A 19389-nucleotide genomic window follows, 5' to 3' on the forward strand; every position below is an offset into this window, starting at 1 on the left:
GGCCCCTTTGAAGTGCAAGACTGTACTTATCACAACTGAAAATGTTTCCAATCTTATCGTCTGCAATATTGAAATCCTGTCCTGCCCATCACAGTCTTGGTAATTAATATATATTAGGAAGAGCAAGGGTCCCAGCACTGACCTGGGGAACCCCTCTATAAACGTATCTCCAATCTGAAAGACAAATGTTTATCTCGACTCTCTTGTTTCCTGTCACTTTTGGCCCACTTTCCAGACCAGCCCAACATTCACCGTGCCCATGACTATCTTGCCAATGGCTATCTTGCCATTTAAATCCATGAGCTGTAATTTTTCACGCAAGTCTTGTGTGGCACTGTAGCAAATGCCTTTTGAAAATCCACATACACCACATCAGAATGTTGCCCTGATCCACCTTCTCTGTTAACTCCTGAAAAAGCTCCAGGAAGTTAGTTAAACATGATATTCCCTGAATGAATCCATGCTGGCTTTCCTTAATATATCCTGTACTTGTCTATTGATCACTGTTGATTCTGTCCAGAACTATAATTTCCAGCAGTTTCCCCACCACTGAAGTCAAACTAACTGGTGGAGTTACCGGCTTTGTCCTTTTTGAACAAGCGTGTAACACGTGGGCAGCACGGTAGCATAGTGGCCAGCATTATGGCTTCACAATGCCAGGATCCCATGTTCGATTCCCGGCTTGAGTCAGGCTTTCATGGAACGTAACCAGCAGCATGGACCAATAGGAAGAAGTAATTCGGCCCCTCAAGGCTGTTTTGCCATTCAATCGTTACGTGGCCAATCTGGCCTCGACTCTATTTTCTCCCACATCAGCCAGACTTTCCTTAACATCACCCCCTGAATCGCTTGGTTTGAATTTGAAGGTTCTAAACCCCCCCACCCCTCAACCAACCTCTGGCTCTAGACGTCTCCCTCACCACTGGAGAAAATAGTTCCTTTCTTCTAACCCTATCAAATCTTTTAATCATGTTAAATTCCTCAAATGGATCACCCCCCACCCTTAAATTGCTCCACTCGAGGGAGTACAAGTCCAGTTGATGAAACCCACCCTCGGAGTTCAGCCCTTGTGGCCTTAGCATCAGTCTGGGTGGATCTGCACTGCGCACCACTACCCCGCCCCCCCCAACCACTGCCCCCCCCGGCCCCACTTCCTCGCATGAGGGGAGGAAGTGCGCGCGCGCGAGGGGCAGGGGAGAGGGAGTCACCCATTGACAGGCCCAGTTTAAAGCTCCGTTACAGATCACTGACCATCACAAGCTGCGATTAGAAGTGGATACCGGCTATTTAGGCTCTTGACATCCTCCCTCTAAACTTATTGCCAGGCCAATCGATCGACTGCCTCCAATTCTATGTTTCCTCACAGCGTCTCATCTGGAACCATTTCCAATGCCTTATGGAAGTCCATACTTAAACATAGAGATTTACCTTGTCCACACCACGAATGACCTCGCTGGAAAGTCAAGCCTACTTAATGAGGCAGGATGCACTCTTCGCAAAATCATGCAAGCTCTCGCTATGATCAATCAGTTCACATTGGCTGTTCATTTACAAATTACAGTTTCCAACATCCGCCAGAAGGGGAACAGTCATCGGAAGATGCCCTCCCCCATTTTAATTTGCTTTTCCCCCCCACCCACCCCTGCAGAGGTTGAGAGACAGAGAGTAAAGGTGGAATGTCAGTACCTGTTCCTGGTCGTGCCATGATGACCTCCTTCTTTGGAGCCGGGTGGTTGAACTCTCCGAGCTGCGACGGGACGATGACTGGGAGCAGGGCGGCGGGCGAGGGGTGGAAGGCCACAGGCTGGATGGGCGGCTCCTGACGGGAGGGGGTCAAGATAGCAGCCACGCCCAGGCCCCCGGCCGGCTGGCCAGGAGAGGGGACGCGTGCCATGCCCTGGATACGGTTGGCGTTGATGGCCACGGGGGCCTGGAGCGGTGCCTTGCTACTGGTGGCCAGATGGCGGTGGTGCTCCTTGGTGCTCCCCTTGGCTGCCCGGGGACTGCCCACTCCCGCTACTCCAACACCTCCTCCCCCACCACGGGCACCACTATCTCCCCCACCCAGGGGCCGCTCGGTGAAGTGGGCTGGCAGCAGCGGCACATCGGGGTTGCGCACAATGACTGGTGAGTCGCGCTGGGCGGCGGGCACCCTCCTCACCGAAGGGCTGGCTGCCATGGGGTCGGAGGTCATGGTGGCAGGCGGGGTCAGCAGCAGGGGTGAGGGCTGGCGGGAGCGGGGGAAGGGCCCAGCTGGGGGGGATACAGCCTGGAAGCCGGCGGGTATGGATGGGGTGGGGGTATGGGGGACTGACTCCACTCCCGAGTCCACGCTGTCACTCTTGTGGTAGTCACCGGCAGCCACAGCGGCAGAGGCTGCGCTGCCGTGGGCCCAATCTACCTTGCCCTTGGTCTTGCCCGGGCTCATGGGCACGGTGAATGTTAGGCTGGTCTGGAAGGTGGGCTGGATGCCAGAGGAGTGGCGCTCGCGCTGGTGCAGCTGCTGCTGGTGGTGGTGATGTACCATCTCCGGCGTCAGGACTCCCAGCTTCGGTGTGCTGGCGTGCCGGTGGCGAGAGGAGGAGGAGCAGGCCGTCCGTTGGATGACGGGCGAGGCGGTGATGGGGCTGAAGCTGGCTGGCCGGAAGCCAAAGAGGGGTGAGGGCGAGGGGGAGGGCGCTGGCGAGAAGGGCGACTGGTTGGAGACGGGCGAGAAGCCTGGAGTACCAGAGCGTGAGCTGCCAAGTGACACCAGCATGTTGGCCGCGTCGCACTCGTCCGAGTTGAAGCTAGAGAGGTCGGAGGCCGCCAGCAGCCGAGGGTGGGGGTCGGTACGGGCGCTGCTGGCCTCGCTGTCCCGGGATGTGTCGTCCCAGTCGAACTCTGAGCTGCCCTCCCGGAGGCCACTGGCCCTGCCATCCGAGGCCCCCTCCAGCTCCTTGGTGCGCATGGAGAGGTGGCGAGAGCAGTAGCCTCGCCGCTGAGACTCCTTCATGCAGCCATCGCGGGAGCACAGCCGCCGCCACTGCTTGCCATTAAACTTCTTGCGGATGCCATTGGGCGTACAGACCACGTCACCCTTCTTGTATTTGTGCTGGGCGGCCACAGCGGTGCCCGTGGGCACCAAAGGAGTACGTGAGCGGGAGCCCGGTGTCAGGCGGCTGTCCAGCGACACGCTGCTGCTGGTGCTGCCTCCACCGCCTTCCTGGGGCACTATCTGCTGCTGCTGCTGGGGAGGTGGTGGGGCAGGCGAGGAAGGCAGGAGTCCCGGCCGCAGGGCCGTGTCCTGCATGCCCTCTTGCCTGCACCCTCCCATGTTCAGGCTCAGCTTCAATACCTCGGCATCCTCAGGCTGCCGGGGCTGGGCAGGAGGGCCGCTGGAGGGGTGGTCTGGGGGCGTGGGGCTCCTCTCCGGATGGGTGTGGGGGGCCGGCTCCGGTAGCCAAGGAGCCCGGAGAAGCCTCAGGTCTTCAAGCAGCACCCATGCCTCCTCTTCCTCCTCATGGCCCTCGTGCTGCCCAACCCTGTCAAAGAGGACCCTGTAGGGGGCTGCTCCCTGCCCGATCTCGGTCACTGCACCGTCCCGGAAGGTTAACTGGTGGGGACCGGCACGGGCACAGACCCGGGTGCCGGGGGCCAAGGTGGAGGCGGGGGGTGCCAGGTCCAGAAGCACACTGAGCTCCCCCCCGCCCTCACCACCCCAGGCCCCTTCGAAGTAGGTGACCACCTGGTCTCCGTCGAATTGCACAGCCAGGTCCCGACAGTGCCGTCGGCAGTGCCTCAGCGTTCCGGGTCGAAAGGCACCATTGCAGCGCGCCAGCACACGCTGGGTGGGCAAGGGACGGGACACCGGGGGGAGCCCCTCAGCCTCGTCTTCCTCGCAGTCAGCCGAATGCTCACTGGCCGTCTCGGTGCCAGAGGAGCTGACGCTAGGGCAGGGCTCGTCAGCTGACGCGGGGGGTGGAGGGGGCTCCTCGGGTATGGGCTGGGCCTGGGCGCAGACTCCCGACCCCTCGCTGCTGTTGCTGCTCGAATCCTCCCGCCCCTCAGCGCCCGACAGCTCCTCCACCAGCTTCTTGCGGGGAGCCCGGGACTTAAAGGTGGCAGTCTTCCGGCTGGACGTCCCCTCGGCCTTGCCCGCCTCGGAGGCCACCCTCCCCTCCTCCCTGGGCAGGCCCCCCACCTCAGCCTCCCTCGTGCGGCCCAGCTGGTTTCTGCCCTCCACCTGGTTTCTGACCCCAGCCTCTTTGACAGGCGACTCAAGGCCCTTGACATCCTTGGGCCACCCCTCTTGCTTCCCCTGGGCCCTCCTAGTGGTGGGTGCCCCATGGGCCTGTTGACCCGTGCTGCCTGCCTCAGCTCCCTGCTCGATGTGCCTGCGCTTGAGGCCCCTTTGCCGCCCTGTGGGAGGGGACCTGCTGCTGCCCGAGGCGCTCGGCTTCCTGGCGGACTTCATCGTTCATCTTAGGTCGGCTGTGGGGTCTGGACAAGGGAACACAAGAAACAATCCAATCAGTTACTGGGCTGCTCACTCGCCAGTCCCCTGTACAACCCAGAGAGAGAACAGATCCTCCACCCCCACCCCCCCCCCCCCCCGATATACTGCAATCCCTCTCCCCACCCCACCCAAACAAAATGCTGCCTAGTAGACCACCTCCATGCACACAACAGATCCTCGAGGAGGCGCGAGGGCAGTGCCACATCGGAAATTACCGAAAACCCATGGCTGATTTTCCATTTTCCTGCCCCACCCATATACCCCTTTAAAAATCTACTGCCGAATCAGATGTCCGTGTCCCTCTGGGCTAGAAAATTCCCCAAGTTTCCGAACTCCCCTTCCCGTCCCCCCACAAAACTACACTTCACCACATCTCAGCCCTGGAAGGCCAACATAACAACCTGTGCCACTGGTTAAATATCTAGTGTCTCTGAGGACTTGGAACAGGAACCGGAACAGGGGGCTCATTCCGCCCCCCTCGAGCCCATCACACAGGGACAGGGGCAGGCCATTCGGCCCCTCTCGAGCCCGTCTCACAGGAACAGGAGGAGTCCCCCTCCCCCCCTCGAGCCCATCTCACAGGGACAGGAGGAGTCCCTCTCCCCCCCTCCAGCCCATCTCACAGGGACAGGAGGAGGTCCATTCCACCCCCCTCCAGCCCATCTCGCAGGGACAGGAGGAGACCCTCTTCCCCCCTCCAGCCCATATCACAGGGACAGGAGGAGACCCTCTTCCCCCCTCCAGCCCATCTCACAGGGACAGGAGGAGGTCCATTCCACCCCCCTCCAGCCCATCTCGCAGGGACAGGAGGAGACCCTCTTCCCCCCTCCAGCCCATCTCGCAGGGACAGGAGGAGACCCTCTTCCCCCCTCCAGCCCATCTCACAGGGACAGGAGGAGGTCCATTCCACCCCCCTCCAGCCCATCTCACAGGGACAGGAGGAGGTCCATTCCACCCCCCTCCAGCCCATCTCGCAGGGACAGGAGGAGACCCTCTCCCCCCCTCCAGCCCATCTCACAGGGACAGGAGGAGACCCTCTTCCCCCCTCCAGCCCATCTCACAGGGACAGGAGGAGGTCCATTCCACCCCCCTCCAGCCCATCTCACAGGGACAGGAGGAGGTCCATTCCACCCCCCTCCAGCCCATCTCGCAGGGACAGGAGGAGACCCTCTCCCCCCTCTAGCCCATCTCACAGGGACAGGAGGAGACCCTCTTCCCCCCTCCAGCCCATCTCACAGGGACAGGAGGCGGCCCATTCAGCCCCCCTCCAGCCCATCTCACAGGGACAGGAGGAGGCCCATTCAGCCCCCTGAAGCCCGTCTCACAGGGACAGGAGCAGGCCCATTCCGCCCCCCTCCAGCCTATCTCACAGGGACAGGAGCAGGCCCATTCAGTGCCCTTCGAGCCCGTCTCTCAGGGACAGGAGGAGGCCCATTCCACCCCCTCGAGCCCGTCTCACAGGAACAGGAGGAGTCCCCCTCCCCACCTCCAGCCCGTCTCACAGGGACAGGAGGAGGTCCATTCCACCCCCCTCCAGCCCATCTCACAGGGACAGGAGGAGGCCCATTCCGCCCCCCTCCAGCCTATCTCACAGGGACAGGAGCAGGCCCATTCAGCGCCCTTCGAGCCCGTCTCTCAGGGACAGGAGGAGGCCCATTCAGCCCACTGGCCACAGGAGGGAACCGCTTCCCTTCATCCACCCTATTGACTCCTTTGCTAATGCTCTTTGGGAGGGTTTAAACTAATTCAGCAGGGGTTTGGGAACTTGAATTGTAGCTCCAGTATACAGAAGGTTGAGAGTAGTGAGGTCAAGAGTAAGGTTTCAAGGTTGCAGGAGTGTACCGGCAGGCAGGAAGGTGATTTAAAGTGTGTCTACTTCAGTGCCAGGAGCATCCGGAATAAGGTGGGTGAACTTGCAGCATGGGTTGGTACCTGGGACTTCGATGTTGTGGCCATTTCGAAGACATGGGTAGAGCAGGGACAGGAATGGTTGTTGCAGGTTCCGGGGTTTAGATATTTCAGTAAGCTCAGGGAAGGTGGTAAAAGAGGAGGAGGGGTGGCATTGTTAGTCAAATACAGTATTACGGTGGCAGAAAGGGCGTTTGATGAGGACTCGTCTACTGAGATGGTATGGGCTGAGGTTAGAAACAGGAAAGGAGGTCACCCTGTTGGGAGTTTTCTATAGGCCTCCGAAAAGTTCCAGAGATGTAGAGGAAAGGATTGCAAAGATGATTCTGGATAGGAGCGAAAGTAACAGGGTAGTTGTTATGGGGGACTTTAACTTTCCAAATATTGACTGGAAACTCTACAGTTAGAGTACTTTAGATGGGTCAGCTTTTGTCCAATGTGTGCAGGAGGGTTTCCTGACACAGTATGTAGATCGGCCAACAGGAGGCGAGGCCACATTGGATTTGGTACTGGGAAATGAACCAGGACAGGTGTTAGATTTGGAGGTAGGTGAGCACTTTGGTGATAGTGACCACAATTTGGTTACATTTACTTCAGCGATGGAAAGGGATAGGTATGTACCGCAGGGCAAGAGTTATACCTGGGGGAAAGGCAATTATGATGCGATGAGGCAAGACGTAGGATGCATAGGATGGGGAAGGAAACTGCAGGGGATGGGCACAATTGAAATATGGAGCTTGTTCAAGGAACAGCTACTGCGTGTCCTTGATAAGAATGTACCTGTCAGGCAGGGAGGAAGTGGTCGAGCGAGGGAACTGTGGTTTACTAAAGTAGTTGAATCACTGATCAAGAGGAAGGAGGCGGCTTATGTAAAGATGAGACGTGAAGGATCAGTTAGGGTGCTCAAGAGTTACAAGTTAGCTAGGAAGGACCTAAACAGAGAGCTAAGAAGAGCCAGGAGGGGACATGAGAAGTCTTTGGCAGCAAGGGTCAAGGGTAACCCTTTCTATAGGTATGTCAGGAATAAAAGAATGACTAGGAGAAGAGTAGGGCCAGTCAAGGACAGTAGTGGGAAGTTGTGCGTGGAGTCCAAGGAGATAGGAGAGGTGCTAAATGAATATTTTTCATCAGTATTCACACAGGAAAAAGACAATGTTGTCGAGGAGAATACTGAGATACAGGCTACTAGACTAGAAGGGCTTGAGATTCATAAGGAGGAGGTGTTAGCAATTCTGGAAAGTGAAAATAGATAAGGCGCCTGGGCCGGATGGGATTTATGCTAGGATTCTCTGGGAAGCTAGGGAGGAGATCGCTGAGCCTTTGGCTTTGATCTTTATGTTGTCACTGTCTACAGGAATAGTGCCAGAAGACTGGAGGATAGCAAATTTTGTCCCCTTGTTCAAGAAGGGGAGTAGTCACAACCCCGGTAACTATAGACCAGTGAGCCTTACTTCTGTTGTGGGAAAAGTCTTGGAAAGGTTTACAAGAGACAGGATGTATAATCATCTAGAAAGGAATAATTTGATTAGGAATAGTGAACACAGTTTTGTGAGGGGTAGGTCGTGCCTCACAAACCTTATTGAGTTCTTTGAGAAGGTGACCAAACAGGTGGATGAGGGTAAGGCAGTTGATGTGGTGTATATGGATTTCAGTAAAGCGTTTGATAAGGTTCCCCATGGTAGGCTATTGCAGAAAATATGGAGGCATGGGATTCAGGGTGATTTAGCAGTTTGCATCAGCAATGGGCGAGCTGGAAGAAGACAGAGGGTGGCGGTTGATGGGAAAAGTTCAGCCTGTAGTTCAGTTAATAGTTGTGTACCACAAAGATCTATTTTGGGGCCACTGCTGTTTGTCATTTTGATAAATGACCTGGAGGAGGGCGTAGAAGAATGGGTGAGTAAATTTTCAGATGACACTAAAGTCAATGGAGTTGTGGACAGTGTGGAAGGATGTTGCAGGTTACAGAGGGACATAGATAAGCTGCAGAGATGGGCTGAGAGGTGGCAAATGGAGTTTAACGCAGAAAAGTGTAATGTGATTCATTTTGGAAGGAATAACAGGAATGCAAAGTACTGGGCTAATGGTAAGATTCTTGGTGGTGTGGATGAGCAGAGAGATCTCGGTGTCCATGTACATAGATCTCTGAAAGTTGCCACCCAGGTTGATAGGGTTGTTAAGAAGGTGTACGGTGTGTTAGCTTTTATTGGTAGAGGGATTGCGTTTCGGAGCCATAAGGTCATGTTGCAGCTGTACAAAACTCTGGTGCGGCTGCATTTGGAGTATTGCGTGCAGTTCTGGTCGCCGCATTATAGGAAGGATGTGAAAGCATTGAAAGGGTGCAGAGGAGATTTACCAGGATGTTGCCTGGTATGGAGGGAAGATCATATGAGGAAAGGCTGAGGGACTTAAGGCTGTTTTCGTTGGAGAGAAGGTGGTTAAGAGGTGACTTAATTGAGGCATGCACGATGATCAGAGGATTAGATAGGGTGGACAATGAGAGCCTTTTTCCTCAGATGGAGATGGCTAGCATGAGGGGACATAGCTTTAAATTGAGGGGAGATAGATATAGGACAGATGTCAGAGGTAGGTTCTTTATTCAGAGAGTAGTAAGGGCATGGAATGCCCTGCCTGTAACAGTAGTGGACTCGCCAACACTAAGGGCATTCAAATGGTCATTGGATAGACATATGGATGATAAGAGAATAGTGTAGATGGGCTTTAGAGTGGTTTCACAGGTCGGCGCAACATCGAGGGTTGAAGGGCCTGTACTGCACTGTAATGTTCTATATTCACACAAGGAAATACAAACCTGGTCTGTGCAAAGCATCCTCCTAATTTAACTCTCTCTACGGCCGCGCTCCATTCCGGTGAAGCAGTGTACCAGTGTCATGTTGCCAAGGCCCACAGGTTTGATGAGGGCCGTGGACGCAGCATTTTGAATCGAGATCTAGAATATCGCGGTAAGGGGAGACATGTTGCATTTCATCTCGCATTCATCAGGACCGACACAAGAATGCCAAACTTCAAACGACCACAACAACTTCTACTGCTGGAGGGAAAGGCACTGAATGATTCTGATTGGCCGAGCCGTTGCTTTGCAAAAATCAAGAGGGAACTAAAAGTTCCCCTGCTCACGGGTAATTCAGAAAAGGCCTTGAACATATTCCTTTTGATTGCAAGAAAATGGCACCTCTGTATCGTTGTTTGTCACTTCAACCACGTATAAATGAGCCACATTACAAGCTGGACTGATTGGTGGTTAAAGTAGCTATTAACGCACTCAGGATTGTTCAGCAAGTGCTGCCCAATCAAAGAGTGAAAGAAAGAGAGAAAGAGGAAGGTAAAGAGAAAGAGCCAGAAAGAGAGAGAGAGAGAGAGGGGAAGAGAGAGAGAAACTGCCAGTAAAAGTGAGAAAGAGAAGGGGGAGGCAGGGGGAGAGACGGGGGAGGCAGGGGGAGAGATGGGGGAGGCAGGGGGAGAGACGGGGGAGGCAGGGGGAGAGACGGGGGAGGCAGGGGGAGAGACGGGGGAGGCAGGGGGAGAGACGGGGGAGGCAGGAGGAGAGACGGGGGAGGCAGGGGGAGAGACGGGGGAGGCAGGGGGAGAGACGGGGGAGGCACGGGGAGGCAGGGGGAGGGACGGGGAGGCAGGGGGAGGGACGGGGAGGCAGGGGGAGGGACGTGGAGACAGGGGTCAAATAGCAAGAGAGACAGAAAGAAAGGTAGAAAGAGATGGGAAGCGAGAAGGAGAGAAAAAGAGAGAGAGGAGTAGAAATGGGTGGCTGATAAAAGACGGAGCTACATCCAGTTCACCTTCCAGCAGTCACACTCCACAAAGATAATGGAATTGTTGACTAGATCACAGCAATCAATCTCAATCACTTAATCTACAAGAGACCCATACATGAGATGAGGAAAACCCCCAGTGGTGGAGAGGAATTGTAGGTTAAAAGCCACCTGCTCCTCCAAAGTCATGTTTCACTCTGCAGACAGTGTGTCTAAACAGACTCGCATACTGTAACACAAAAGTGTTATCCGAGAGCAATCCATTGCAATTTCCATTTGGATGGATCGATCCTAACTGCTTGCTCCATCTCCCGAGGGTGCCTGTTCCATAGATTGATCACGCGCTCATTTCAACCGCTGTGGAAAAGGTGAAACAGCTCGACATCATTCACTCTGAAAAAATTCCAAGTGAAGAGGGAACTTTACTCTGTATCTAACCCCGTGCTGTATCTGTCCTGGGGGTGTTTGATGGGGACAGTGTAGAGGGAGCTTTACTCTGTATCTAACCCCGTGCTGTATCTGTCCTGGGAGTGTTTGATGGGGGCAGTGTGGAGGGAGCTTTACTCTGTATCTTACCCCGTGCTGTACCTGTCCTTGGAGTGTTTGATGGGGGCAGTGTGGAGGGAGCTTTACTCTGTATCTAACCCTGTGCTGTACCTGTCCTGGGAGTGTTTGATGGGGGCAGTGTGGAGGGAGCTTTACTCTGTATCTAACCCCGTGCTGTATCTGTCCTGGGAGTGTTTGATGGGGACAGTGTAGAGGGAGCTTTACTCTGTATCTAACCCCGTGCTGTATCTGTCCTGGGAGTGTTTGATGGGGACAGTGTAGAGGGAGCTTTATCTAATCCCTTGCTCAAACAACTTGAACCTCTCTATTAAATTCCAGTCAAATCTCACACCCGGGTGTTATCTTTCTTAAAAGAATGCTAGAAGTCATTCAGCAGTTGAAGGGTGGTTTATTGTGCTCCACAATAAATTACTTCGTTAGCTTTTACTTACAGAATGGCACTTGTAAAGATACTGCTTTTCGATGCTCTGCAACTAGGCCTAACCACTTGCAGCCCTGAGCTCAACTTCCGTCCTGTCCTGCTCCCCTGTCTCTCCAGCCAAAGTGAGCGAGGGCGGGCCTTCGGCGTCACTCTTATATGTCCCCGTGCTGCCCCCTGGTGGTACTTCCATTTCCCATCAGCCCCTTCTGGACACTCAGGCGAGGATCACTACATCCCCCCTTTTCACTTTTTTTTTTAGTTGCAGAACACAGGGTATCTGTTATTCTATATATAAACTACCCCGAACCTCTCGATTAGATTCCAGTCTGTAACTCACTCCCGGGTACCTGTTATTTATATATAAACCACCCCGAACCTCTCGATTAGATTCCAGTCTGTAACTCACTCCCGGGTATCTGTTATTCTATATATAAACCACACCAAACCCCTCGATTAGATTCCAGTCTGTAACTCACTCCCGGGTATCTGTAATTCTGTATATAAACCACACCGAACCCCTCGATTAGATTCCAGTCTGTAACTCACTCTCGGGTATCTGTTACTCTGTATATAAACCACCCTGAACCCCTCGATTAGATTCCAGTCTGTAACTCACTCCCGGGTATCTGTTATTCTATACATAAACCACCCCGAACCCCTCGATTAGATTCCAGTCTGTACCTCACACACGGGTATCTATTATTCTATATGCAAATCACCCCAAACCCCTTGATTAGATTGCAGATGGTAACTCACTCCCTTCTGTTCCTCTGTCTCTGTACACTGACTGTTGTATATCTGTTGAGGACTGGAACTGTAAGCTAGATTTGGCTGGTTACCCTGCCTGCCACTGCCGAGACACGTCTACCCAGCTTACCACATGTTAAATTCATCATGTGAGCCTGCTGAATGATTGGGTCCATAATCTAGTCCGACTCCCCCAGCACAGCCCGGGGTGGGGGCTGCACAGTCATTCAGGTGAGACGAGAAAGCCCAGGCCTAGTCTGCGGCCATGGGTGGATGGATGTTGAAGATCCCCACAGCCACTATTGGAAGGAGAAGGGAAGTCTCCCCCTACGCCTCGGGCCAATATTTACCCCACGGCCATAGTCACTGGAACAAGCTGATGGAGTAATCCCTGTGCTGTGGCTTGTGGAATCCTGCTGTGCGGATTCAGTATCCGCGAGTTGTAAATGGCCAACGGTTAAAAGGACTAAGTCACTGGCCACAAGTGGGTCTCGGGACTACCCGAGAGCTTGATATATTTGCAAGTTTCTCCTCATTGCAATGTACAGTGTCTTGGCTTCTGACCCACCGGCACTAGCGGCAACAGTGAGATGCCAGACACCTGCTGGGCAGTGAAACAGAGGCAAAACATGGGTACGTTAAACCTCCCCACCCCTAGCGCCACCCCTTGACACACATGGATACAAAATTGTCTGAGAGACAGGAAATAGATAGCAGGGGTGAATGGATATTTCTCGGACTGGAGGAAGGTTCGTAGTGAAGCTCCCCCGTGGGGGGTGTGTGTGTGTGTGTGGGGGGGGGGGGGGGGGGTATCCGGGACCCCTACTTTTACGGATAGATATGAATGATCCGGATCTTGGTGTACACCGCACCATTTCAGGATTTGCGGACAACACAACACCTGAAAACATCATGCTCCGGCAGAATGACAGTGCGGAACCTGAAAAAGACATAAACCAAGGCAATGGAATGGGCGAATAGTTGGAGAAATGTGCAGTGATTCATTTTGGGAGGAAGAACTCGGAGAAACAGCCTACAATGGGTGCAATCTTGAAAGGGGCTACCGGAGCAGAGAAAGTAACGCGTGCAGAGTCACTGAAAATGGCAGAGGGAGGGTGAGCTGTGAAGAGGATGCAGAGATCCTTCTGTGTGATTTGGCCAAGTTGAGTGAGTGGGAAAATGAACGGCAGATGCAGTATGATTTGGATAAATGCGAGGTTATCCAATTCAATAGCAAAATTGACAAGGCAGATTATCTAAATGACCATAAATTAGGAGAGGGGAACGTACAACAGGACCCGAGTGTCCTCGTACACCAGTCACTGAAGGTAAGCATACAGGGACAGCAGGCGGTAAAGAAGGCAAATGGTATGTTGGCCTTCATAGCAAGAGGATTCAAGTTAAGGAGCAGGGATGTCTTGCTGTAATTATACAGGACCTTGGTGAGGCCACACCTGGAATATTATGTGCAGTTTTGGTCTCCTTATCTGAGGGAGGATATTCTTGCTGTAGAGGGAGTGCAGCAAAGGTTTACCAGACTGATTCCTGAGATGGCAGGAATAATGTATGAGGAGAGATGAGTCAGTTAGGATATATTCCCTGGAGTTCTGGAGAATGAGGGGGGATCTCACTGAAGCCTATAAAATTCTAACAGGACTAGACAGGGTAGATGCAAGAAAAATGTTCCCGATGGTGGGGGCGCCCAGAACCAGGGGTCACAGTCTGAGGATATGGGGTACACCATTTCGGACAGAGATGAGGAGAAATTTCTTCACCCAGAGAACAGTCGGCCTGTGGAATTCATTACCACAGGAAGTAGTTGAGGTCAAACTATTGTAAGTTTTCAAGAAGCAGTTAGATTATAGCTCTTGGGACGCAGGGGATCAAAGGATATGGGGAGGGGGGGGGAGGGGGATTAGGCTACTGAGTTGGATGATCAGGCATGAATGGAGGAGCATGCTCGAAGGGCCAAATAGCCTCCTTCTACTCTTTTCTCAGCTTCGAGGCTTGGATATTAGAACATAGCGTCTTTTATTCACAAAGGTGCAGAGAGCGAGGAGGTTATGCTGAACATGTACAAGACACTGGTTCAGCCTCAGCTGGAAAGTTTTATCCAGTTTTGAGGACCACACTTTTGGTAGAATGTGAACACTGGAGCGAATGCGGAAAAGATTCACGAGAATGGATCCAGGGATGAGGAACTTCAGTTATGAAGACAGATTGGAGAAGATAAGACACTGTCCTTGGAAAACAGAAGCTGAGCAGAGATTTGATAGAGGGACTCAAAATCACAAGGGGTCTGGACAGAATAGACAGCAGGGAAATTGTTCCCACTGGTGGGAGGATCGAGAACGAGGGGCACAGATTTAAAGTAATTCACAAAAGTGATATAAAAAAAAAACCTTTTCACGGAGAGGTTGGTAGGGGTCTTGAAGGTGCGGCCTGAGTGTGTGTCAGAGGCAGGTTCAATCGAGTGAGAAGGAAGAGTGTGCAACGCTACGGAGAGAAAAAGGAGGAACGGCAATAAGTGAATTACCTGCTCGGGAAGTCGATGGGCCGAATAGCCTGGTCCTGCACTGTAAACATTCTGCATTCCTCATATATTGCCACAAAAAAATGCCCAACAACAACCTTTTCCCAAATCGCCCCAGAGCAACTCAGAACTCCAGAATCAACAACACATGGGATATTCTCAGTGGTCAGAGCCTTTTCCCATTCATTCACAGGTGTGAGCGTCACTGGCAAGGGCAGCATTCACCACCGATTCCCATCTGTTTTGCAGAAAGTGCTTTTAAGTCAATTCATTGTGCCGTCCACATCAAGGGAAGACAATGCAAAGGAAGAGATGGATACCCACCAATACTGTATCCCAGTGTCACACATTGACAGACCTGTGCCCACTTATACTGTACTCCAGTGTTATAGTGACAGACCTGTACCCACCAATACTGTACCCATATTATACACTGACAGACCAACCAGCACTATATCAAAGTGTTATATAGTGAAAGACCTGAATCCACCAATGTGGACAGCACGGTAGCACAGTGGTTAGCACTGTGGCTTCATAGCGCCAGGGTCCCAGGTTTGATTCCCAGCTTGAGTCTCTGCCTGTGCGGAGCCTGCATGGGTTTACTCCGGGTGCTCCAGTTTCCTCCCACAGTCCAAAGATGTGTAGGTTAGGTGGACTCGCCATGATAAATGGCTCTTAGTGTCTAAAAAGGTTAGGTGGGGTTAAGGGTATAGTGTGGTGTGGGGCTTATGGTGCTCTTTCCAAGGGCCAGTGCAGACTTGATGGGACGAATGGCCTCCTTGTGCACTGTAAATTCTATGTTCTACTATATCCCAGTGTTATATAGAGACAGACCTGTCCAACAGTACTGTACTCCCAGTGTTATAAAGTGACAGATCTGTGCCCATCAGTACTGTACCTGGGTTATCCAGTGGCAGATCTGTACCCGCCAGCACTGTACCCTCCAGTGTTATACAGTGACAGATATGTATCCACGAGTAATGTATCCCAGCGTTATACAGAGACAAACGGTACCCACCAATACTGTACCAGTGTTATTCAGTGGCAGACCTTTACCGACCAGCACTCTACCCTAGTGTGTAAGGAACCTTCCTGTTTATTCCTTTTTTTACGCTTTCTTTCATTTTGCCGTTACATTTTTGATCCATGAATGATTTATGAACTTGTGTCTTTAAGGAAAGTGGCCTGTGCCTTTAATGGTAGGAGAAGCCGGTGCTGGTTTGGACTGGAGTTGTGGACTGAGCTACTCTAATGACAGTGATTGGCTGAGTTTCGATTTGATTGATTTGACTGACGCCAATGGATTGGCCCAAATGGCTTTGCTCCGTCGGGTAAGAGGTGGATCTATTCCCACTGAAGTGGTTCAGAGACTGAAGGAGCTTTCCATTTCACTTTGGCAAACTTCTCTTTCTCCCACTCTGTTTTCTCCAAGAGTAACCAGCTAATTCTCACCAGAAATCACTGCGGGAACCAACTCTCTCTGCAGAAAAGCCTGATGCAAGCCGCGACCAAATCTGATAAGTTCCTCTCCAGAACAGGCTGATGTGAAGCCAGGGGCCTCCCCTGGAAAAGCTGTAAGATATTGCTAATTGCAAGGAAGATCATTGAAAGCTGTAAACCAGAGACTTTAAACCACGTTCATACTGTGAACAAAGTGCACTGAATAAATAACTCATCATCTGAAGCATGGACTCATCTTTTGAGCTTTAAAAAAAATAAATGTAGAGAATCCAATTAGTTTTTTTCCAATCAAGGGGCAATGTGGCGTGATTAATCCACCTAGCCTGCATATCTTTTGGGTTGTGGAGGTGAGACCCACGCAGACACAGGAGAATGTGCAAACTCCACATGGACAGTGACCATCGATCCACATGGATCGAACTTGGGACCGAGAGGCATCAGTGCTAACCACTATGCCACCGTGCTACCCATCTTTTGAGCTTAGTCCTTATTATTATTCCCCTTTTTCACCCCTCTGTGTTGCCTGTCTTGTGCATGGGTAGAGGGTGGGGCATTTAAAGGGGGAGTCAGTTGTCATTAAGTAGTTGTATTTACTGTGCATTTCATATTTGTTCTTGTCATAATTAAACATGATGTGGAGATGCCGGCGTTGGACTGGGGTGAGCACAGTAAGAAGCCTTACAACACCAGGTTAAAGTCCAACAGGTTTGTTTCAAACACGAGCTTTTGGAGCACTGCTCCTTCCTCAGGTGAATGGAGAGGTATGTTCCAGAAACATTTATATAGACAAAGTCAGAGATGCCAGACAATGCTTAGAATGCGAGCATTTGCGGGTAATCAAATCATTACAGATCCAGAGATAGGGGGTAATCCCAGGTTAAAGAGGTGTGAATTGTCTCAAGCCAGGACAGTTGGTAGGATTTTGCAAGACCAGGCCAGAAGGTGGGGGGTGAATGTAATGTGACATGAATCCAAGATCCCGGTTGAAGCCGCACTCATGTGTGCGGAACGTGGCTATAAGTTTTTGCTTGACAATTCTGCGTTGTCATGTGTCCTGAAGACAGCCTTGGAGAACGTTTACGGGGAGATCAGAGGCTGAATGCCCTTGACTGCTGAAGTGTTTCACGATGTGGAGATGCCGGCGTTGGACTGGGGTGAGCACAGTAAGAAGTCTTACAACACCAGGTTAAAGTCCAACAGGTTTGTTTCAAACACGAGCTTTCGGAGCACGGCTCCTTCAGGATTCACCTGAAGAAGGAGCCGTGCTCCGAAAGCTCGTGTTTGAAACAAACCTGTTGGACTTTAACCTGGTGTTGTAAGACTTCTTGAAGTGTTTCACAGCTTTCAATGAGAAAGAGAAGAAAAAGCAAAAACAGAAAGAAGAAAAGAGAGAGCCTTCCAGATTAAGACACTGGAAATGGGTGAGAAGCTATCAAAAAGTAGAAGGCAGCTTATTCCTAGAATAGAACCCATTGTTTTAATTTATACAAGTCCTCCTAAAATTCGAAGAGAAGGAGGTAGAAACTATTTTCAGGGCTTTAGAGAAAATAGCAACCCAGATGGAGTGGCCAAGGGAAAACTGAACACTTCCACCTCGTGTGCAAGGTTGGGGATGATACAGCTGAAGGTGGTATGCAGAGCACACCGTACAAGGGCGAGGATGAGCCGGCTCTTTGAGGGGGTAGAAGATGTATGTGAACGTTGTGTGTGTGTGTGTGTGTGTGTGTGTGTGTGTGTGTGTGGGGGGGGGGGGGGGGGGGGGGGGGGGGGGGGACACAAACCACGTTCATATGTTTTGGTCCTATCCAAAGCTGGAGGATTACTGGAAGGAGGTTTTTAGGGTAATCTCTAAATGGTGCACGAGAAACTGGACCCAGGCCCTCGGGAGGCCATATTCGGGGTGTCGGACCAGCCGGGGTTGGAAACAGGTGCAGACGCAGATGTTTTAGCCTTCGCCTCGTTGATCGCCCGAAGGTGGATCCTGTTAGGGTGGAGATCAACCTCTCCATCCTGTGCCCTGATGGGGGGAGGGGTCTGTTGGATTTCTTGACTCTTGAGAATGTTAAGTTTGAACTGAGGGGAAGGATGGAGGGGTTCTACAATTCATGGGCTTTATTCATTATGCACTTTCGAGAATTGGATTACGTTGAATATTAGGGGAGGGACTGTATGTGTTAATGGTGAGTATGGTTGATTCCTTTTTGACATTTGTTTATATTAACATGCTGACTAATGTTTGGGGGTTCGGTGGGAGGATGGGATTGTTGTTATTGATGTGGGGATTGACATTGACATTGGTTACTGATTGTTATTTAATGTTGGGTGTAAATTTGGGAGAAAATGTGAAAAAAGAGAATAAAAATATATATTTTTAAAACTATCCGAAAGGGACACAGGTGCTACTCAAACTCTCGTATTGGAGAAGGATTTGGTTTCCCCTCCAGAGATCTCAATGAAAGTGGAGGTATTAGTGATTGGGATAGGTGGAGTTTGTATCCCAGTTCCATTGTATAAATTGGAGTGTGATTTAGTGTCAGGTCCAGTAGTTGTCAGGCTGGTTAACATGTTCCCAGTGAAAGTAGTAGACTTATATTTGGGCAATTATTTGGCAGGAGTGAAGACTGCAGCTTCACCCATGATTACTTTTTACTTGTTTATTTTTTAAATTTAAAGTACCCAATTCATTTTTTTTTCCAATGAAGGGGCAATTTAGTTTGGCCAATCCACCTACCCTGCATATCTTTGGGTTGTGGGGCAACCATGATTACCGAGAGTCTGAGGGAAATACTGCAGATAGAGCATGAGATGCCAACTGTAGGGCATGGAGGAGTTATGAAAATTAATTTGACAGTGGAGACTGAAAGAAAGAAATGTTGAAAGACGTTGACCACATATCAAATGACAGCAGTAGAGAACCAGATTCTGAGAAATCCGAGACTTAAGGTGACCATAAGAAACAGAAATCCAAATGTAATAGTAATCATAGTGATGAAGAGTCAGACAAGAACTCTGAATTTGATTTTGGTTCTGATTATGAAGTAATGATAAACAGCTGTTACCGAATAGACCTATTACTAACTGATCTTGAACAAATGGCAAGTAATTCTTCCAAAGCGAGTAAATAAGACAGTAAACCGGAAGAAGAAAGTGACTTGGACTTTCCTAAAAGTAATTTGCTACAGCCACTTGCAGTGAACCCATTGGCATTCTCTTCAGGTACAAGAATTTCCAAGAGCATGCCTGTTTTGAAGGAAAGCATACATGATAGCTTGGCATCATCTATTAGTCAGGACGAGGACAGTAAGGACTTTGAAGTGATACTAAGCGAATGGCTGGATAACCCACATCCTTTAAAGGTCCACAGTGACTCTTCAAGGTAAAGGAAGCAAATGGCAAAGACAAATAATTCCTTTTGAAAACTAAGGGGAAGGTGGATGGAGGACCATGTGGAGGTTCTACCACTGTATCT

The 19389-nt window shown here is 51.2% G+C and overlaps 1 protein-coding gene across 1 annotated transcript in view; it reads right to left on the minus strand.

The window, feature by feature from the left end:
- Positions 1 to 290: 290 nt before the first annotated feature.
- Positions 291 to 19389, minus strand: part of LOC119974287 (protein capicua homolog) — a 77394-nt gene continuing 58295 nt past the window's right edge. Inside the window, exons 2-3 of the mRNA XM_038813059.1 lie at positions 1687 to 4482; positions 291 to 409 (exon numbers count right to left, since the gene is read on the minus strand). Coding sequence (XP_038668987.1) covers positions 291 to 409; positions 1687 to 4456 — 2889 coding nt within the window. The 5' untranslated portion in view covers positions 4457 to 4482. The remainder of the gene's footprint in view (positions 410 to 1686; positions 4483 to 19389) is intronic.

Source organism: Scyliorhinus canicula, chromosome 12, assembly GCF_902713615.1.
Source record: "Scyliorhinus canicula chromosome 12, sScyCan1.1, whole genome shotgun sequence".
Taxonomy (NCBI): domain Eukaryota; kingdom Metazoa; phylum Chordata; class Chondrichthyes; order Carcharhiniformes; family Scyliorhinidae; genus Scyliorhinus; species Scyliorhinus canicula.